General features: G+C 48.5%; 2 protein-coding genes across 3 annotated transcripts; both read left to right on the forward strand.

Annotated features, from left to right (window-relative positions):
* The first annotated feature begins 167 nt into the window (after positions 1-167).
* Positions 168-9,204, forward strand: LOC141252532 (RCC1 domain-containing protein 1-like). Its single transcript, XM_073670525.1, has 8 exons — positions 168-384; positions 4,035-4,253; positions 5,534-5,687; positions 5,772-5,893; positions 7,457-7,534; positions 7,609-7,761; positions 8,032-8,061; positions 9,041-9,204. The coding sequence occupies exons 1-8, from the start codon at positions 228-230 to the stop codon at positions 9,187-9,189; spliced, it is 1,062 nt and encodes a 353-aa protein (XP_073526626.1). The 5' UTR covers positions 168-227; the 3' UTR covers positions 9,190-9,204.
* Positions 9,205-13,239: 4,035 nt separating this feature from the next.
* Positions 13,240-21,087, forward strand: LOC141252533 (DNA repair protein RAD51 homolog A-like). Of its 2 annotated transcripts, none has more exons than XM_073670526.1 (7): positions 13,240-13,555; positions 14,530-14,629; positions 18,517-18,654; positions 18,872-18,989; positions 19,480-19,571; positions 20,795-20,889; positions 20,970-21,087. In XM_073670526.1, the coding sequence occupies exons 2-7, from the start codon at positions 14,555-14,557 to the stop codon at positions 21,085-21,087; spliced, it is 636 nt and encodes a 211-aa protein (XP_073526627.1). In that variant the 5' UTR covers positions 13,240-13,555; positions 14,530-14,554. The 2 variants fall into 2 exon arrangements, with proteins under 2 accessions (XP_073526627.1, XP_073526628.1); XM_073670527.1 differs by lacking the exon at positions 13,240-13,555 and adding an exon at positions 14,189-14,304.
* The last annotated feature ends 551 nt before the right edge of the window (positions 21,088-21,638 follow it).

Here is a 21,638-nt window from a genome sequence, read left to right on the forward strand (position 1 = left end):
CAAGTCTGTAATGTTGGAAACTAGGAGGAGCTACTGCACCGGGGGATTAAAATAAGAAACTAAAGGCTGCAAAGATATGATGATTCCTTGCGTCTCATGATCCTAGCAGAAGAGGAGAGAACTACAAGTCCCAGAATGTCAGCGCTCCCTACACCTGCAGCAGGGACTGCCCCCCACGTGACCGGTCACATGTCCTTGACGTCATCCAGGCCGGGCCCAGGCGCCTCATGCTGTGGTTCGGGTTTGGATTCGGGGGGTTCGGGCCGCCGGGGTCCGGGGCAGAGGCCGCACTGAGCGCCCCGCAGCCCGTGCAGCACCGCGGCCTGGACAGCAGGAGGGTCACCCGGGCCGTGCCGTCCTGGAGCTACAGCGCCTGCGTCACAGGTGCGCCACCTGCTGGTCACACACTGTATGGCTGCAGCTCTACCCCTGGAGCCAGGAAAGGGCCCCGACCGCTCAGTGTAACTTAAAGGGGGTTTGCATTTGTAATTTTGTAGCTAATTTTTTTGCTAAAAATAATATTTTCATCCTTCCTCATCTTTCCTGCCACAGCTCCAGCTTTGCTGACAGGCTGCAGTGTTGACATCATGTCTACAGTGCCCATGACCGCTGCATCCAATCACTGGGCTCAGCTGCTCCTGTCGTCTACACTGGCGGAGGCCAGTGATTGGCTGCAGCGGTGAAGGAACTACAGCACACATGAGCACTGCAGCCCATTACTGGACTGCCAATATAGAACACATGAGTCGCAGAGTCACGTGATTGGCTGCAGGGGTCACTTGCACTGTAGTTATGACATTACCACTGCAGCCAATCCAGGTTCAGCAGTTTGTGCGCCCTACATTGGCAAAGCCCAGTGATTGACTGCGGTGGTGACATCATCTCTACAGTGCATACAATCACTGGTCTCAGCTGCTCCAGCCATCTACATTGGCAGAGGCCAGTGATTGGCTGCAGTGGTGACTTAACTGCAGCGCACATGAGCACTGCAGCCCATCACTGAGCTTTTCCAATGTAGACAGTAGGAGATGCTGAGTCCAGTGATTGACTATAGCAGTGACTACGCTGTAGTCATGATGTTACCACTTGTGTTGGCGCTGGTGGGTCAGGAATGGAGAAGGCGGCACTGAGGTGGGTCAGGAATGGAGAAGGCGGCACTGAGGTGGGTCAGGAATGGAGAAGGCAGCACTGAGGTGGGTCAGGAATGGAGAAGGCAGCACTGAGGTGGGTCAGGAATGGAGAAGGCGGCACTGAGGTGGGTCGGGAATGGAGAAGGCGGCACTGAGATGGGTCAGGAATGGAGAAGGCAGCACTGAGGTGGGTCAGGAATGGAGAAGGCGGCACTGAGGTGGGTCAGGAATGGAGAAGGCGGCACTGAGGTGGGTCAGGAATGGAGAAGGCAGCACTGAGGTGGGTCAGGAATGGAGAAGGCAGCACTGAGGTGGGTCAGGAATGGAGAAGGCGGCACTGAGGTGGGTCAGGAATGGAGAAGGCAGCACTGAGGTGGGTCAGGAATGGAGAAGGCGGCACTGAGGTGGGTCGGGAATGGAGAAGGCGGCACTGAGGTGGGTCAGGAATGGAGAAGGCGGCACTGAGGTGGGTCAGGAATGGAGAAGGCGGCACTGAGGTGGGTCAGGAATGGAGAAGGCGGCACTGAGGTGGGTCAGGAATGGAGAAGGCGGCACTGAGGTGGGTCGGGAATGGAGAAGGCGGCACTGAGGTGGGTCGGGAATGGAGAAGGCGGCACTGAGGTGGGTCAGGAATGGAGAAGGCGGCACTGAGGTGGGTCAGGAATGGAGAAGGCGGCACTGAGGTGGGTCAGGAATGGAGAAGGCGGCACTGAGGTGGGTCAGGAATGGAGAAGGCAGCACTGAGGTGGGTCAGGAATGGAGAAGGCAGCACTGAGGTGGGTCAGGAATGGAGAAGGCGGCACTGAGGTGGGTCGGGAATGGAGAAGGCGGCACTGAGATGGGTCAGGAATGGAGAAGGCAGCACTGAGGTGGGTCAGGAATGGAGAAGGCGGCACTGAGGTGGGTCAGGAATGGAGAAGGCGGCACTGAGGTGGGTCAGGAATGGAGAAGGCGGCACTGAGGTGGGTCAGGAATGGAGAAGGCAGCACTGAGGTGGGTCAGGAATGGAGAAGGCAGCACTGAGGTGGGTCAGGAATGGAGAAGGCGGCACTGAGGTGGGTCAGGAATGGAGAAGGCAGCACTGAGGTGGGTCAGGAATGGAGAAGGCGGCACTGAGGTGGGTCGGGAATGGAGAAGGCGGCACTGAGGTGGGTCAGGAATGGAGAAGGCGGCACTGAGGTGGGTCAGGAATGGAGAAGGCGGCACTGAGGTGGGTCAGGAATGGAGAAGGCGGCACTGAGGTGGGTCAGGAATGGTGAAGGCGGCACTGAGGTGGGTCGGGAATGGAGAAGGCGGCACTGAGGTGGGTCAGGAATGGAGAAGGCGGCACTGAGGTGGGTCAGGAATGGAGAAGGCGGCACTGAGGTGGGTCAGGAATGGAGAAGGCGGCACTGAGGTGGGTCAGGAATGGAGAAGGCGGCACTGAGGTGGGTCAGGAATGGAGAAGGCGGCACTGAGGTGGGTCAGGAATGGAGAAGGCGGCACTGAGGTGGGTCAGGAATGGAGAAGGCGGCACTGAGGTGGGTCAGGAATGGAGAAGGCGGCACTGAGGTGGGTCAGGAATGGAGAAGGCGGCACTGAGGTGGGTCAGGAATGGAGAAGGCGGCACTGAGGTGGGTCAGGAATGGAGAAGGCGGCACTGAGGTGGGTCAGGAATGGAGAAGGCGGCACTGAGGTGGGTCGGGAATGGAGAAGGCGGCACTGAGGTGGGTCAGGAATGGAGAAGACGGCACTGAGGTGGGTCAGGAATGGAGAAGGCGGCACTGAGATGGGTCAGGAATGGAGAAGGCGGCACTGAGGTGGGTCAGGAATGGAGAAGGCAGAACTGAGGTGGGTCAGGGATGGAGAAGGCAGCACAGGTGGGTCGGGAATGGAGAAGGCGGCACTGAGGTGGGTCAGGAATGGAGAAGGCGGCACTGAGATGGGTCAGGAATGGAGAAGGCGGCACTGAGGTGGGTCAGGAATGGAGAAGGCGGCACAGGTGGGTCAGGAATGGAGAAGGCGGCACTGAGGTGGGTCAGGAATGGAGAAGGCGGCACTGAGGTGGGTCGGGAATGGAGAAGGCGGCACTGAGGTGGGTCAGGAATGGAGAAGGTGGCACTGAGGTGGGTCAGGAATGGAGAAGGCGGCACTGAGGTGGGTCAGGAATGGAGAAGGCAGCACTGAGGTGGGTCAGGGATGGAGAAGGCGGCACAGGTGGGTCGGGAATGGAGAAGGCGGCACTGAGGTGGGTCAGGAATGGAGAAGGCGGCACTGAGGTGGGTCAGGAATGGAGAAGGCGGCACTGAGGTGGGTCAGGAATGGAGAAGGCAGCACTGAGGTGGGTCAGGGATGGAGAAGGTGGGTCAGGAATGGAGAAGGCGGCACTGAGGTGGGTCAGGAATGGAGAAGGCGGCACAGGTGGGTCAGGAATGGAGAAGGCGGCACTGAGGTGGGTCAGGAATGGAGAAGGCGGCACAGGTGGGTCGGGAATGGAGAAGGCGGCACTGAGGTGGGTCAGGAATGGAGAAGGCGGCACTGAGGTGGGTCAGGAATGGAGAAGGCAGCACTGAGGTGGGTCAGGGATGGAGAAGGCAGCACAGGTGGGTCGGGAATGGAGAAGGCGGCACTGAGGTGGGTCAGGAATGGAGAAGGCGGCACTGAGGTGGGTCAGGAATGGAGAAGGCAGAACTGAGGTGGGTCAGGAATGGAGAAGGCAGAACTGAGGTGGGTCAGGGATGGAGAAGGCGGCTCTGAGGTGGGTCAGGAATGGAGAAGGCGGCACTGAGGTGGGTCAGGAATGGAAAAGTCGGCACTGAGATGGGTCAGTAATGGAGAAGGCAGCACTGAGGTGGGTCAGGAATGGAGAAGGCAGCACTGAGGTGATGATGGCAGATATAACCCTTAAGTATTTGTGCCCTGCAGATGAAGGCTCCCTCCTCCTGTCCGGGTGCATCGCAGGGAGCCCTCAGCAGTCCGTCTGGTTCCATCATCTGGATTGTCGGGATGTTCTGCCATCAGAGAAATATCTCCTTGTCCTAATGAAAGGAAGGGCCGAGTGCTGGGACGTTGCCCACCTGGACTGTGCGGGGACCGTGCCAGAACCCATGTGGAAGATGGAGTTATCGGACGGACACAATGCCGGTATGTACAGTCTTATCTACACTGTAGATGTTGTCATATTAAAGGATTTGCATCTAGTACAAAAAAAACTTTTTTTGTAGCTGCATCAGGCCTAAGTACATCTGTAGGCATTACATAGTAGAGTCCTGGGAACTGTAACCAGTTCCGGACCACCCATATACTTTAAACGACCGGGTGGTCTGCACTTCTAGAATGTCAGTACAGAATAAGCTGCTACTGGATGAGATTGTGCGGCTGTGGGACTCCACACACAGAGCTGGCAGAGATGGTTTATTACCGTCTATGCCTTCTCTATGACTGTACACACAAAGAGAAGGCAGAGATCGTTTATTACCGTCTATGCCTCCTCTATGACTGTACACACACAGAGAAGGTAGAGATGGTTTATTACCGTCTATGCCTACTCTGACTGTACACACACAGAGAAGGCAGAGATGGCTTATTACCGTCTATGCCTACTCTGACTGTACACACACACAGAGGGCAGAGATGGCTTATTACCGTCTCTGCCTTCTCTATCACTGTACACACACAGAGAAGGCAGAGATCGTTTATTGCCGTCTCTGCCTTCTCTATCACTGTACACACAGAGAAGGCAGAGATGGCTTATTAGCGTCTCTGCCTTCTCTATCACTGTACACACACAGAGAAGGCAGATATGATTTATTATCGTCTCCGCCTTCTTTATGAAATGTTAAATAAGATTTTTGTGTATTTTTAAAAACAATTTGGCAACGTGTTCCTTTTCATCAGATCATGATCTTTATTAAAAAAAAAACACTAATTTACTAATCTTTAATTTTTTACACTGGCCCCTGGGGCTATTTTACACTCATACTTCCTATTCTTTCAGGAAGAGTTTTCAGCAGGCTCATTATCAGCAGAGCCAGGAGTCCACTGACTTATAACACCTCTGTGCACACTTGATAACACAGGATCCTCCACTCACCATAGGCGATGTCACAGCTGACCGTGCTGCTCCCTGCTTTGCACACGCTCATTAGATGCTTCACTACAAAATTCTGTTCAGTTTGGCTAATGTACATGTGAATTTACGGAAAAAAACAGGAAGTTAAAGTCTAAAAACACCTCTGGGAATATTGTAAGATTTCTCAGTTTTAATTTAAATATACTTTGTGATATGAAAAAAAAAATTACCAAAATTTTTTCAAAAATTCATGTTCTGATAATCTTTTCCTTTTGAGTGTTCACCTATAGTAAAGGCACAGATGGGATAAAACAGGTAAGAAAATAACCTCCATTGTACTTTGTAATTGTAGCTTTCCCCTTGGTGGATAAAGGACATGTCTTACTTCAACCTCCGTTCTTCAGGGAACTTCCACCCTCACTTCCGGCTCAGAAGATGGCTCTGGGAAATGAGCACGTGGTTCTGCTGACAGCTGATGGGAAGGTGCTGACCTGGGGAGCAGGGAGGTACGGCCCAGCATTGGCAGCACACTATAGCATGCACTGACACCCTTTTGTGTCTTATTCTTATATTGGCCCTCTGGTTGTCAGACATGGACAGCTGGGACACGGAGATGTGGAGGATGTGTCAGCACCTCGTCTAGTGGAAGCTCTGCACGGGGTGACGATGAGTGAGGTGGCAGCGGGAGGATGGCACACAGCTGCTGTCAGCGGTAATAATCTCATTAGCTTAGTATTATAACTGTATATGCTGTTACTAAGTCAAGTGAGTTCAGTTTTTGCTCTTATCTTCTTCCCTTTGCCTCCCTGACTATGCCAGTGTGAAGACCCGGGGTCTTCTGTGGGCGTAACGTTGCTCAGACAACGCAAGGGGAGGGTAAAACAGTGTGGCAATACTTTATTGAACCACAAAGCGGACAATAAACACATAGAACAGTTCCAGCGAATACCCAAGATGGTACAACCTTACAGTCTCACCCTTCCTTCTCCGCCCGCCAGCTGCGACCTTGGAGTCTTCCAGGTCCGACTACCTCAACCAGTGGCCCCCCACTTCTGGCGGGCCCCCACAGAGAAAAGGTAGCGGCAATCTTAGGAAACTAACCGTCCATCGAGCTACAAGGCCAGGAGGCCTCAGGGTCCAAATCTGGCCTCTCCAAGAGTTTCCATGCGGCCAAGCGTCCGGTGGGTCCCTCCTGACAATTCCAAATGTCTCCATGGGTTCTAAGCGACTGGTGGGTCCCTCCTAGCAACCCCAAAACAACATATCCATGGGGCCAGGTGACTTCTTCGTCCTCTCTTGGACTCCCCAAAATGTATCCATGTCTTTCTGATGGTTAATGGAGCAGTTCCGAATTGTTCCAGTCAGGGCCAGTACCCTTAGACTAGAATCATGTAGAATGCAAATCTGTGTCTTTTTGGATGCCATGCAATCCATCTACTTTCCTGAAGGATGTCTCTCATTCTCCTTCTAAGGTCTTTCTGAATCTCTGTCCCAAGACTGACCGCTACAAAAAACACATGTCCCCTCTGCTTCTCTGGGCTCAAGTCTGACTCCTACAAAAACACATGTCCCTTTTTAAATACTCATCCACAGGTTAAGAATTAGAGATGATATTATTCCACTGGGCTTGAGTATCCACAGCTCATCCACCAAGATTGACTGGCAAACACCCTACAATGGTATTTAACATATTTAGCAAACATTCATTGTTCTAGCTAATCTATTTACATAGTTTGTATCACATGGGCTCTTGTAAATACACATAATTGTTTCAGAATCAGAGAGCAGATAACATTCAGGGTTATACAAATAATAGTGTGTGTTAATCAACTAAACAACACAGATTAAAGAGTCAACATAAAAATAAAGGTATGCTGCTCTTGCCATCAGAAAGTATGTCTGGCATAATTAAGATTTTACGCTGTTTTGTCACAGCCAGTCTTTGTTTTTATAAAATCCGCCATACGGTTCCAGAGATGTGAGCCTTTTTATGTAGTTCTAATTTGGATCAGGATCCTCGGGGGCGTGTCTCTAGGTTGTGCTGCCATGCCCCCAAAGACCATAAAAGGTTATCACTAAATAAAAAGGCCCATATCTCTGGGACCGTATGGCTGATTTTAGAAGAACAAAAACTGGACTACTTAGGGGAGAAGCGGGAATAAAATAAGAGCGAAAACTGGACACTTCTGACCTGGTGACAGATCCCCCTTTAAGAAAAGTTACTGAAAGACAGGTATCTTGTTAAGAAACAAACTAACCGTGTTGCTTCCTCTAGAAAGTGGAGACTTATATTGCTGGGGATGGAATGAGTCCGGACAGCTCGGGCTTCCTTCTAAGACTTTACAACTGGAACGTAAGAGCTGTCCGTATACTGTATGTTTACCGCGTCATATTGCACCCCCCCAGACCTTTTTTTTTTTTCTCCAGGGGTTTCCTCTGAAGAAGGACCTACGGGACGTGACGTGGATGAAGACAGCGAATTTATTGGAATTCAGGCTTTTCCAGCTTTAATTGATTTACCGCAAGAAATAGAAGTGGCAAAAGTCAGCTGTGGGTCGCGTCATACCGCCGCGGTGACACGTAAGGACCGGGTCATCCTAAAGCTTGGTAGACACATTTAGTGGTGGAACTCCAGAGGATGCCGGCGGCTGATGGCTACCTGCGGGATTAGCTGAAGGTGGACAGTCTGGAGGCTTCATCATAGCGGCTTGGGTTAAGTGCATCAGTCAGGCACACATAAGAGCAAGCATTTATGGGGGGGATTATCCAGTAATCATGGGAGTGGCGGGTTTCTCTGGACAATGATGAGACCTGCTCTTTACTGATTGCTCGTTTCCATCTCTTTCACAGGTTTTGGAGAGCTGTTCACTTGGGGATGGGGTAAGCACAATGTTATCTTCTTAGTATATCCCACAGATGAGTAAATTAATGTGTAGGACCCTGATCCCAGGGTCCAGGTCAGTATTCCATGATCCCAGGGTCCCAGTCAGTATTCCATGATCCCAGGGTCCCAGTCAGTATTCCATCAGCCCTGTGAGCCAGCACCTTTTTTGATTATAGGCCCATGTAAGTAAGACTCGGGTCCTGCATAAAGTAGTGCAGCCCAGGGAGGGCCAGCGCCCTCCTCTGGAGACAGTAGTAACAGTTATCAGTCATTCTGGTACCTTTTTTTTTTTTTTCTACACCTCCAATAGACTGGTGCATGGTGGACTCTTCCCTCTGGTCCGGAGTGTCAGCGGTACAGCACTCCGGATGGCTCTTCAGCAGTACTCTATGTCTGACACTATATAGAGGGGCCACAGTATGTAGAGTTCATGTGCAAGGTACTAATACAACCAGCAGAATTAAGTTACAGGGTCTTTTTCAGTCTCAGAAAACCTGTGTTCAAATTGCGGTCCGTTTTGAAACAAAATAAGCCTTTTTTTTATTTTATCACCTTCCCCAGGGCCACTTCTTCCGGTGTCTGATATCACCTGCAGCGTTGGCGTCCACGTTGACAGCTGCCGCCAGAGGCTCGTCCTGTCAACTCTGGTAAAGCCACTGATTAGCGCTCCAGACAATATCAAACACTGGAAAAAGCGGTGGAGACTCAACGTCGGACCCGGGGAGGATGAGTAAAGCGCATCTTGTTTGTTTTTAAACAAACTGTACCTGGAAAGAGGAGTTTTCTAAAAGTTTAAAACCCCTTTAATTTAGGGAATCAAGGGCTATCTTGTGAGCAGGGCCCTCACTGCTCCTCTACCTCTTCACCTATGAGTTTCATGTCCCGGATTGCTTGTACAATGCTGCGGAATATGTTGGTGTTATAGACATAAAATTACTATTAACACGGGTCACCCTGTTTCCTTCTCCCCTCCAGGTAAATACGGACAGCTTGGACACGGTGACACCAAGAATCTGGATCAGCCAAAACGGGTGGAATTTTTTAATAAAAATAAATTCAGCGTGAAAGATGTAACTTGTCGACATTGGAAAACTTATGTCACGTGCGACCGGGGAGATAAATAAATTATTTTTTATATAGTTTGTGTATTTATGATCTGGTTTGGGATAAGGTTCTACTGACTGTCTATAGAGCTATGTAAGGGGGCTGTCCAGGCTTGGGACAAAGTCTGCAGTCACCTCTGTGGAGAGACCCCGAATCAGCCTAGTCCTGATTGGTGACTGCGACCTGCCTGCGTAATACGGGGACATGCGAGTGTGTGGTGTCCACGCCGTCACTTATCCCCTGTGTTCCCTCTGGAAGACACAGGCACATGACCTGCCTGTATGCAATCACGTGCCGAATAGACCAGGGGACTACATAGAAATCCTAATTAGGACCCCCAAAAAAGTAATCATTCAGCGGTGTCACAGAGGAGCAGATCTCACAACTTTGCAGCCCTTATCAAGTATTTTGCCCCTATAGAAGCCCCTTAGTGGTTCCCACACACTAACATACCCCCATAAAATATGATGTTAACAAATGTGCCCCACAAAACACAGATACCCCCACAGTGAATTCCTCCACAGTGCTCTCAATATGTACAGTATGATGATCTTACAGTACACCCCACAGAATATGATACTCTCATAGTCCCCCACACACAGTGCGTTGGCCCCGACACAGCCATCCACACAGTATGATGGCCCTCCATTCAGTATAGTGGCCCCCACTAGCCACCCAAACATTATAATGCCCCTCGACACGGGCCCCACCTAAGTCCTCGGTACAAAATAACGGGCCCCACCTAAGTCCTCGGTACAAAATAACGGGCCCCACCTAAGTCCTCGGTACAAAATAACGGGCCCCACCTAAGTCCTCGGTACAAAATAACGGGCCCCACCTTAGTCCTCGGTACAAAATAACGGGCCCCACCTAAGTCCTCGGTACAAAATAACGGTCCCCACCTAAGTCCTCGGTACAAAATAACGGGCCCCACCTAAGTCCTCGGTACAAAATAACGGGCCCCACCTAAGTCCTCGGTACAAAATAACGGGCCCCACCTAAGTCCTTGGTACAAAATAACGGGCCCCACCTAAGTCCTCGGTACAAAATAACGGGCCCCACCTTAGTCCTCGGTACAAAATAACGGGCCCCACCTAAGTCCTCGGTACAAAATAACGGGCCCCACCTAAGTCCTCGGTACAAAATAACGGGCCCCACCTAAGTCCTCGGTACAAAATAACGGGCCCCACCTAAGTCCTCGGTACAAAATAACGGGCCCCACATAAGTCCTCGGTACAGCATAACGGGCCCCACATAAGTCCTCCGTACAGCATAACGGGCCCCACATAAGTCCTCCGTACAGCATAACGGGCCCCACATAAGTCCTCCGTACAGCATAACGGGCCCCACATAAGTCCTCCGTACAGCATAACGGGCCCCGCATAGTCCTCCGTACAGCATAACGGGCCCCGCATAGTCCTCCGTACAGCATAACGGGCCCCGCATAGTCCTCCGTACAGCATAACGGGCCCCGCATAGTCCTCCGTACAGCATAACGGGCCCCGCATAGTCCTCCGTACAGCATAACGGGCCCCGCATAGTCCTCCGTACAGCATAACGGGCCCCGCATAGTCCTCCGTACAGCATAACGGGCCCCGCATAGTCCTCCGTACAGCATAACGGGCCCCACATAGTCCTCCGTACAGTATAACGGGCCCCACATAGTCCTCCGTACAGTATAATGGGCCCCACATAGTCCTCCGTACAGTATAATGGGCCCCACATAGTCCTCCATACAGAATAATGGCCCCACATAGTCCTCCATACAGTATAATGGTCCTCCGCACACACAGCCTTCCATATAGTATGATGCCCCCCACCACAAAGTACTGAGTGATTGTAAAAAAAAAAAAAAACCCTCTCCCGGTTCCTCTGCTGCTCCGGTCTCTGCAGTGTGATCTGCACTGCTTGGCCCAGTGGTTGCCATGAAATGACATCAGACATGTAGGAAGAATGATGGGGGAGGGAGTGGATGATTCCTTCCATCATTGCTTTCATGTCAGCGCTGGCCCCGGCCCCCAGACTCGAGCCTCATAGTGACAGCGTGGTCTGTTGCTATTAGCCGTGTGCCACTGGACTGGATTCATTCGGTGAGTGACTGCAGACTTTTCTCCCTATCCTGGACAGCCCTTTAAGGCTATGGCCGCACGTTCAGGATTTGCTTGCAGAAATTTCAGCAGCGTTTCAGCAAGGTTCTGCACCTCTTGGCATCAAAAACGCTGCTGAAAATCTGTGCGTTTTTGCCATGTGTATTTCCCCTTGCATTGTACAGGAAAAAAAGCACAAAGAATGGACATGCTGCTTCTTTTTCCGCATATGAAATCCTGTCAGGAAAATTCCTGATCATGTGCACAGATCTTCCAAATTCTCATAGAAAATGCTGGGATAAGGAGTGCAATGCGTTTTTGGGGCCTAATCCGCACGGATTTACTGCATAAAAAACGCATGGTTTGCACATAGCCAAAGCTAAGTGCCCACGATGAAGAAATGCTGCGGATTTTTTCCTGAGCGTTTCTGCATCTCCCTGGCAGAAAAAACGCACGTGGATTGTACATGCGGATTGTACATGTGGATTGTACATGCGTTTTTCCTGCCAGGGACATGCGGATGTGAAGCGTTCTCATGCATTTCCTCATGCGGGTTGTCAAGCGCTTTCCAAGCGATTTTAGCATCACTTGGAAAAGTTTTTGACACCCTGGTCACACTATATAAATCCATGCAACTGGCATGGATTTTATATAATGTGACTAAGTTAGTTTAAAAAAAATAGAATAAAAATGGTAATAAATAAAAAAAACTATATACTCACCTTCTGATGGCCCCCGGGCTCCTTGGTGATGTAAAAGGACCTGCCATGATGTCATTTAGTCATGTGACGAGTCACGTGACCGCCGACGTCAGCAGTCACGTGACCTTTCACGTGAGTGAATGATGTCATGGCAGGTCCTTTTAGACCATCGCAAGACGCCGGGGAGTCAGGACGCATCATACAGGAGACCGGGGGCCATCAGAAGGTGAGTATAATGTATATTTTTTTTTTTTTTTTTTTACAGGTACCATGGTACCCAGGTCTGGATGAACACACATGCGGATTTTACGCATGCAGATTTTCCTCATGTCATGCAAGTCTATGGGGGAGATTGGCATGCGGCTCTGCAAGAGAAATTGACATGCTGCGGTCTGGAAAGACGCATGTCCGTGTCAGCGGGTGATCCGCATAGTGGACATAGGACTCTACAAAACTCATCCACTAAGCTGCAACATCTGGACGCTGAGGATCTCATGCTGCAGAACACGCAGCTTCAAACCTGCAGCAAATCCGGACAGTGTGCACATACCCTTAGGAGGACAATGGTGCTGACACCCATCACTCCCTCTGAGACCCCCGCTGTTGCCATGGTAGGACTCCTGTGGCAGCAGGCCAGACCCCATAGTGGTGTCACGTTTCCTGTAAAGATAAATGGAAAAAAGAGTTTAAAGAGTTAATAACTGTCACCACCAAACAGGATACACAATTACTGTAAAAAAAAAAATGCTCCCTGAGAGGGACAGCGACTGCGAGAGGAAAGAAAGGGTTACACATGAGCCGGGCTAGCGGGTGATTGTATAAGGCTGTGTGCCCACGTAGCATTTTTCAAGCGTTTTTGATGCGGAATTTCCGCAGCGTAAACGCTTGAAAAACGCTTGGTAACACGCACCCCATGGTCCCCAATGGGATTCCGCAAGTTCTATGCACATGCTGCGGATTTTTCCACAGCGTTTATGCCGCGTTCAAAAATCCGCAGCATGTCATTTAATTTTGCGTTTCCGCAAGCAGAATTGCCTTTGTTCAATGCATAAAAAACGCAAGGCAATTCCGCATGTGGAAAACGCGTGATAAACGCGCGAAAAAAGCGCAATAAACGCGTGCGGAATTCCGCACGCGTTTTTCCGGGAGAGGACTTGCATTTATGCAGCAGAAATTTTCTGCTGCATAAATGCAACGTGGGCACATAGCCTTATACAGTGATCAGTGTAAACACCCGACGCTGCTGCTGCTGCTGCTGGCCGCGCCCCTTATATCAGGCCAGCTCGTGATCACGTGGTGCAGCTATAGACACGTGATCATGGAGCAGTCTATGCCGAGGCGGGGGAGGATATAACCATTATTATGGTGATGTAACAGAATATGCAGCAGAGATCCGTTTCGTGTACTGTGTGTGTACACACTGCTGAGGACGCTCCGTCTCGGGTGTGGCAATCACGTCTCTATGTACAACTGATGATGGAACAATCCGGGCACTAGGACCAGGCGGACGTGTTCCGGGACACGTGACGTGTACATAGACTTTGGCGGGACATTTGGAGTCACCGGCTCCGGTTTCCGCTGTGGTGAGAGCGGATCAGGTGAGTGTCACAGTCCGTGAAGTGAGGGAGATACGGCGGGAACCCCGGAGAGAAGGGCCGCCCTCAGCACGGGTACATGGCGGCTGTAACTGGCATTACACAGTGCGGGCGCGGTGACCAATGCTGTGAGGTAAAGTACAGCCCCGCACCGTGCTGCCAGCGCCCGTGTACAGACCGCCGGGGTGTGTGACCCTCTGTGCCCCGTACACACCGGGGAGAGCCCTCCCCTCCCCCTCTGTGCCCCGTACACACCGGGGAGAGCCCTCCCCTCCCCCTCTGTGCCCCGTACACACCGGGGAGAGCCCTCCCCTCCCCCTCTGTGCCCCGTACACACCGGGGAGAGCCCTCCCCTCCCCCTCTGTGCCCCGTACACACCGGGGAGAGCCCTCCCCTCCCCCTCTGTGCCCCGTACACACCGGGGAGAGCCCTCCCCTCCCCCTCTGTGCCCCGTACACACCGGGGAGAGCCCTCCCCTCCCCCTCTGTGCCCCGTACACACCGGGGAGAGCCCTCCCCTCCCCCTCTGTGCCCCGTACACACCGGGGAGAGCCCTCCCCTCCCCCTCTGTGCCCCGTACACACCGGGGAGAGCCCTCCCCTCCCCCTCTGTGCCCCGTACACACCGGGGAGAGCCCTCCCCTCCCCCTCTGTGCCCCGTACACACCGGGGAGAGCTCCTCCTCCTCCTCCTCTTCCTTCTTCCTTCTTTCTTCTTCCTTCTTCCTCCCCGTACAGTATTTTTTCACTTTCAGGTTAATATCATTATGTTGCTGCCCGGCCGCCTTACTGAATGCACAGCTTTGTCATGGGGGTCACTTTGATTGACAGCCTGCTGTGCTGCTTACAGCCGCTGCTCACTGTACAGAGTGGTCTCTGCAGCCGGACACCACCATAACGCTTTTCCCCTGCAGATTGTCAGTGTTTGGGGGATATGACGGTTCCCTTTAAGCATAGCCTAATCCTGAATCTTCTGTTAGGTTTCCGTGTTGCTCTTGGTGCTCCATGGCCATGCAAGCACAGTACGAGGCGACTGCAGAAGAAGAATCGCTGGGACCTCAAGCCATATCTCGTCTGGAGGTACGCCTGCATAGAACACTTTTTTTGTTGTTTTCCCACTTGTGCTTTTTCTTGTAATGTCCAATTTGTATTTTAGCTTTTCTGAATCCATATACGGCTATATACACCTCTGTACCACCCTACATAATGCTATAGTGAGGGGAAGAACCTGTGCTGCAATGGCCAAGAGCAGAGAACTCCAGTAGTGGCCTCTACAAAGAGGAAAAAATGTCTTTATTATATATTTATTTTTTTATTAAAAAAAAAAAAGCTTTGCCTAGGACCGAGTGGCATAATGCACGTCACTGCAGGGACATTGCAGGGTATTATGGCAGCAGTCAGAGGATCACTAGTCCTATAGTGGGACTGATCAGAATAAATTCTACTCCATTCAATAAAGGGAGAAAAAACAACTATAATGAACATAGGGCTTATATACCACTTTAAATGTGCCAGAAACTGTCTTTAAGGGGGTGCTCTTTTTTTTATTATTATTAATAATAATATGCTTTTAGCTTAATAATGCAAAAAAGGTTGCAATATTTTTTATTTATTTTTTTCATTAAAAAAAAAAATCTTCAGTTTGGCTATTAGGCTGTGTGCCCACGATGCGTTTAAGCGTTTCCGCTGCGGCAGAAACGCTTGGTAGAAGTCCTGCCATGTTCCCCAATGATAATCCGCATGTGCTGTGCACATGCTGCGGAAACTTCCGCTGCGGATTATCATTGCGGAAAAAAACGCAGCACTACCAATTATTTTGCGGAAGCTCGGCTTTTTCGCTGCCATTTACTTGCATTGAAACACATGGAATCTGCATCACTGTATGTGTAGATGCGCATTCCACGCGTACTTATGTGCGGATTGTACCCGGGTCTAGAGAAGAGGAGACTCTCCTCCGGACCCGGGTACCATAGAATCTGTAAAACAAAACAAAAAAGAATAAAATAAAAAATAAATATATACTTACCTTCCGGCGGCCGGCGCTGCGCTCCTCCTTGCTTGGCAGCAGTTTGCGATGGAATGAAGGACCTGGGCTGACGTCAGAGTCATGTGACGGGTCACGCGACGCTGACGTTGGCAGGTCCTTCAGTGTAGCGCAGCCGGGACAGAGGGAAACAAGACTGCGGGGGCCATCGGAGGGTAAGTAGATATTTATTTTTTTATTTTTTGACATTCTCTCGGGTCAGAGTACATAAATCCATGCCGTTTGCATGGATTTATATAGTGTGACCAAGTTATCAAGCACTTTCCAAGTGATGCTAAAATCGCCTGGAAAGCGCATGTCAACCCTTATGCTGAAATGCAAGTGAAGAACGCTTCACATCCGCATGTCCCTGGCAGGAAAAACGCATGTACAATCCGCATGCGTTTTTTATCTGCCAGGGAGATGCAGAAACACTCAGGAAAAAATCCTGAGCATTTCTGCATCATGGGCACAGAGCCTTAAGGCCCCGTCACACATAACGATCTCGCTAGCGATCTCGTTGATACGTCACGGTTTTTGTGACGCAATAGCGATCTTGCTAGCAATCTCGTTATGTCTGACAGGTACAGCGATCAGGCCCCTGCTGTGAGATCGCTGATCGTTACAAAGCTTCCTGGACCATTCCTGGGTCGTTGCGCTCCCGCTGTGTGTATCTCTGTATTTGACACCTTATCAACGACCTCGTTAGCGATTCAGAACTGAGACACGTAGGCGGGCATAAATAGGACTTTTCCGCGCCCCCTCGTCCCCCATTGGTGGTCGCTACAGCGTTCTCATTTTCCGCCGTGCATAAAGAAGTCAACAGAATAGCGATTCCATCCTTTGTTTCTGACCTCGTGCTGGATTGCGGATCCTAGCAGAATTCTCCGGGCTGTTGATATGTGGAGTCACAGCCGAAGAACACTACTACAATCCACAAACCAGAACGCTTGTCAGGAACAAAGCCCAGATGAATGGATACAGAGTCACAGCCGGAGAACGCTACTACGATCTGAAACCAGATCGCAGTCAGGAACAAAGGGATGGAATTGCTACAACGTGGCCTTCTTTTAAACCAAGGCTACCCAATCAGAACGCAGTAGCTTCCACCAATCGGAGATGAGGGGGCACGGAAAAGTGATTTTATGCACGCCTTTGTGACACAGTACAGTCCCTATCAAGGTGTGGATCGTTGAAATGGCTGCTGTGTGAAAGCGTCCCAACGACCGCCGAGATCGTTGGGAAGTTCTGCATGTTTGACAACTCCCCAGCAATCACGACCGACTCTCCAGTGATCCCAAAACCGTGACGCACTAACGATCTCGCTAGCGATCTCGTTATGTGTGACTGGGCCTTTAGACACTGGGCACATTGCTAACTAGTGAATGAGCTGAGAGCTCCTGTGCTTGTTCTGATAAGCGTGTAGCGCTTATCTGTCTCCTGATGTCTGTAGATGCAAGTCAGCTGAGAGGAGCTCAGAAAAAGATAAGGTTACAATGTCTCCTGTCAGCTCACTGACTGATTCTCTGATAACTCATTCTGCAACCCTGAGGATATAGAAGACTAAAAGTGCCAAGAACTCGCTCATAACTTGCTCCATATTTGTGTTCTAGATATATTTTGTTCTCTCTGAACAACGATCCCAACTAATAGATGCCGTGAGCTCAGACGACACAGTCTAAAGATGCGCCAGATTTATCATTGTCTAGTCCAAGCTTGCACTCTCTAAACGTTAGACAGGCTGGGTAACTGATTCCTGTTATTCCTGAGTAGTGTATTCTGCAATAAAAAGGCAGAAGTACAATTTTGTTTGTTGTCTTCTAAAACCAATGATTAATAAGTGAAGGTGTGCGATATGTCCCAAAGCTAACAGGAAACGTTACAATCAGCGTGCTAACGACAAGCCCTGACACGGCCCTGTCAGCGGGAAGATACAAGTCGCATGTTCTAGGAATGCAGCGACACAAAATACTGTGAAAAGGAGTAAAATGTAACTATAAAAGTTTGCCGGAAGCATTCTGACCAGAACACTATAAAGTTACCGTCATTTATAGCACATGGTGAATGCTGTAAAAGGGGCTGGGGGATCAGTCAGTTCATTCTATTGATTTGCCATTTGAACAATGTCTTTTTAGCTCGGCACCCTCCTCCTGATGTTGGTGGAGCGGGCACTACAGGAGGTAGAGGAGCTGCTGTGCCCCCCAATAATATGTTAGCAGATCTGTTCCTCCTCACCTTTTTCTTTTCTCCCATCCTGCATCCAGATTATGGTTAACTCGCTCCTTTCTGTTCTTGGACCATCGTGCCTTCTCTTACCTCTGCTCCTTGCTCTCCATAAATTGCAATATTTTCTGATTGCTTGACTGTCATCTCCCTCTTCCACTGTCTGATCAGACGTATGAACCATAAAAAAAAAAAAAAAAGCATGACATAATCATTAAAAAAAAAGTCAGCTCACCCATACAATAAGTTCAATTCATGGAGGACATCAGCATGATCCAAAACAGTCAATGAAGTGGAGTAGATATTAGTTATGATATGCGGTATAGATTGTAGTGAATTTATTGGCCTCGCCCACACAAAAAAAAATTGAAAATCATCCTTAAGTTTAAAGTATAAAATTGATTTTAATTTATTTTGTTTGTGTTATATATATATATATATATATATATATATATATATATATATATATATATATATATATATATATATATATATATATATATATATATATATATATATATATATATATATATATATATAATATAATATTTTTTTTTTTTTTTTTTTTTTTTTTTTTTTTTTGCAAAACCTGTAAAACTTATGAAAGCAATGAAATGTTCAAGTTCTGTAGGATTTAATGTTCATTAGTGGATAATAATAATTTCCAATCTCTGCTAAACCAAGATGTTCCCTGTCTTTTTCTTTATTTTCCTGAATCTAGCAATGTGGGATTAATGCCAATGATGTGAAGAAGCTGGAGGAGGCCGGTTTCCACACGGTGGAGGCGGTGGCCTATGCGCCCAAGAAAGAGCTCATCAATATCAAAGGAATCAGTGAAGCCAAAGCCGACAAAATCTTGGTAACTTTAGAAGAGTTTTTACTCGGAGCTTAGTTCCTTTCCACCAGGTTATTTGTCACTTGATGAGAAGAATATCCTAGTAATTATCCAAATAAAGTAACCATGATCAGGAAAATTAGATTTTTTCCATTGTGATTTCTAGCTATTTCAGTGCAATCTCACATAGGTGACAGTCATTGGGTGCAAGCACACCTGTAATATAGTCTGTTTCTTCTAGGCAGAGGCTGCAAAACTTGTCCCCATGGGATTTACCACAGCGACAGAGTTCCACCAGAGGCGATCTGAGATCATACAGATTTCCTCCGGCTCCAAAGAATTGGACAAGTTATTACAAGGTGAGGCGCATTTCCTTTTCTTCAGCTTTTATTTACCAGCTTACCTTAAAGGGTTGTTCCCATCTTTATAGAGGGATATTGTCGGATAGCACTTGTAAAAATAAGCACTTTTTCAATTTACTGTTTCTAATAATTTTCAGAGATATCAACACGTTTGTTTATAGCTGTTTGTATGGGAGACCGACCACTGCTGCTGTCTAGGAGGCCGACCACCGCTGCTGTCTGGCTTGTAAACACGCTGCTGCAGCTGGGCATGATTAGGAGTCAGCGATCCTAGCCAGCTTGAAAACATGTTCAGCTGTCTAGCAGCGGTGGTCGGTCTCCAAGGCAACAAACTTTAAACAAAAACTGTTCATATCTGTAAAAGAGCTGAAAGTTATAACAAGCAATAAACGTCAAAATTGCTTGTACTTATTGGGAATAACTTACTTGTGGTGGTTGAGTGAATTTTCAGGGTTTTTTTTGTGTTCTAATGTTGGATTTCTCTTAGGGGGAATTGAGACCGGTTCAATAACTGAGATGTTTGGAGAGTTTCGCACGGGGAAGACCCAGTTGTGTCACACCCTGGCTGTCACCTGTCAGGTACGTATGGAGCCGCATGAACCTCTCCTCTGTTACCATTAATGATTATGTATCCAGGCCTATTACCAAGAAGCTGAACTCTCCTCTCCATACTTCTCTGTTCTGGTTCTTTTGTATCTTTATAAACAAAGTACGTTTTAAGAAACATATCTATCTTTATATATAGAAGTTTGTTATTTATTTTTCCTCTATCCATGGATCATTGAGTGCTTGCTTTTCTTCTCCTACCTCTCTCCTCCCCGCCTTGTTTATTGCTACTATTTTGGGGTACATACAAAGCTTTGATAATCTTCTTTGTTGGTGGTTTGACAAACAAGAAATGGTACTTATGGCATGTTTTCTTTTTATTGTGTTTCCATTTTTGGGTTAATTTCTATACTTTCCCTATAGATGACAGTATTATGGATGCGCCGTTAGTATGTGTGTGCATATATATATTTATATATAATAACTCTCTTCACAGAAGGACATGGTTTCTTAGCATTGCAGTATATAGTACAAAAAATATATTATTTAAATATAATATTTTATATATAGATTTTTTTTTTTTTGTACTATATACTGCAATACAAGGAAACCATGTCCTTCTGTGAAGCGAAGCCTGTAGTTGGGCTTCATGGGGGTACAAAGATGATGGCGGCTGAGCCCTCCAGGAGGCCCACTGGCTGTGGTGACAGCCCATCACTACTCCGTTACACGATCACAACACGTAAATTCCGCAGTCTAATATTGACAGCGGCCTTTAAGTGGTTAAAAAGCGTCTGGTGTTAGAGGCTGTGAGACAAAGTTGGGATCCTCAGTGCTGGGAGTGAGCTTGGCTCCTCAGCCTGATCTATACATCACCTCCTGTCATGATACATGTACATCACATGTCTACAGAGGGTTTTCCCACAAAATATCTTGTGAATAAATGTTTGGTTTTTTTGTCAATTGGGGTCCCAAGCTGCTGTTCCTTGTAAATCGCTGCCCCTCCAATCATTTTTGGTAGGATGCATGAAGTTAAGCCCAGCACCTGGCAGTCCTTGCCTCTCCCATAGGGTCACAGGCCCACCGCTGCCCTTTCACTTCATTTAGTTCACATTGTGGCTAGGATGAATGGTGATTTGGGATCCCCCCCTCGTAGTGATCGGTGGGACTGCATTGATCGTGCGTGGAAACACCCATTGACCGTTTTCTGGATCCTGGACACTCCTTGTCTTTGAGCTCGTATTTTCCTTTTCCAGCTTCCCATTGACAGAGGTGGCGGTGAGGGGAAGGCCATGTACATAGACACAGAGGGCACCTTTAGACCAGAAAGGCTTCTTGCAGTTGCGGAAAGGTAGGACTGGCTGTAGTATCAGACTGTACTGGAGGAGAACGTTAGATGCGGCTGTGTGAGGCTATGGCGTCTTACTCTAGGTACGGCCTATCTGGCAGCGATGTCCTGGACAACGTGGCGTACGCACGAGCCTTCAATACCGATCACCAGACACAGCTCCTATACCAGGCGTCAGCCATGATGGCAGAATCAAGGTAACTGGAAGTAAACCACATTAATAAAAAAAAACACTTGTCCTCCTCCTCCCTTTGTGCTGTATTGTATCATCATTAGTTGTCACCCAGCTTTCCTGGGAACTCGTCTGTATCCCAGCTTGTATATATGTGTTACTGATATGTGACAAGTGTGTGTGTGTGTGGCTGATATTATGGGAGTTGTACAGTTATATTCACACTGAGCTGTGTGGGGGGGTTTAGCATTTCTGAAGCAGAAGCTGAGTGGAAACTCTCCTGAAAGACTGTGGAATTTCCACTCTTATAAACAGCTTTTTGTGACTTAGAGTTTTCACTCTCTGCATATTGTAGAGGTAATAACTGACTCTTGTATACAGAGAGGAGGGAGCCTGTATCCTGCCTTATAGAAAGGAAATGCATGCACAGCAATTCTTTACAATCTATTGGTTACTCTCATTTTGTAAAAAAAAAAGGAAAAATCTGATGATCACACAGCACCTAGCAGACAGCTCTAAATTCATGTGCTTGCATAATATATATTTATTTGTTTTAAAAAAAAAATTCCAAAAAAAAACC

The sequence above is a fragment of the Phyllobates terribilis genome, unplaced genomic scaffold (assembly GCF_046119375.1).
Source record: "Phyllobates terribilis strain yellow unplaced genomic scaffold, ASM4611937v1 Scaffold_9126__1_contigs__length_21637, whole genome shotgun sequence".
NCBI classification, from domain to species: domain Eukaryota; kingdom Metazoa; phylum Chordata; class Amphibia; order Anura; family Dendrobatidae; genus Phyllobates; species Phyllobates terribilis.

Excerpts from the sequence above, each read along its gene's own strand:
- LOC141252532 (XM_073670525.1), top strand. The coding sequence starts at position 228 with ATGCTGTGGTTCGGGTTTGGATTCGGGGGGTTCGGGCCGCCGGGGTCC. Across the intron at positions 385-4,034 it reads CTACAGCGCCTGCGTCACAG|ATGAAGGCTCCCTCCTCCTG; the intron begins GTGCGCCACCTG and ends TGTGCCCTGCAG. Across the intron at positions 5,894-7,456 it reads GCACACAGCTGCTGTCAGCG|AAAGTGGAGACTTATATTGC; the intron begins GTAATAATCTCA and ends TGCTTCCTCTAG.
- LOC141252533 (XM_073670526.1), top strand. The coding sequence starts at position 14,555 with ATGGCCATGCAAGCACAGTACGAGGCGACTGCAGAAGAAGAATCGCTG. Across the intron at positions 19,572-20,794 it reads CCCTGGCTGTCACCTGTCAG|CTTCCCATTGACAGAGGTGG; the intron begins GTACGTATGGAG and ends TTCCTTTTCCAG. Across the intron at positions 20,890-20,969 it reads CTTCTTGCAGTTGCGGAAAG|GTACGGCCTATCTGGCAGCG; the intron begins GTAGGACTGGCT and ends GTCTTACTCTAG.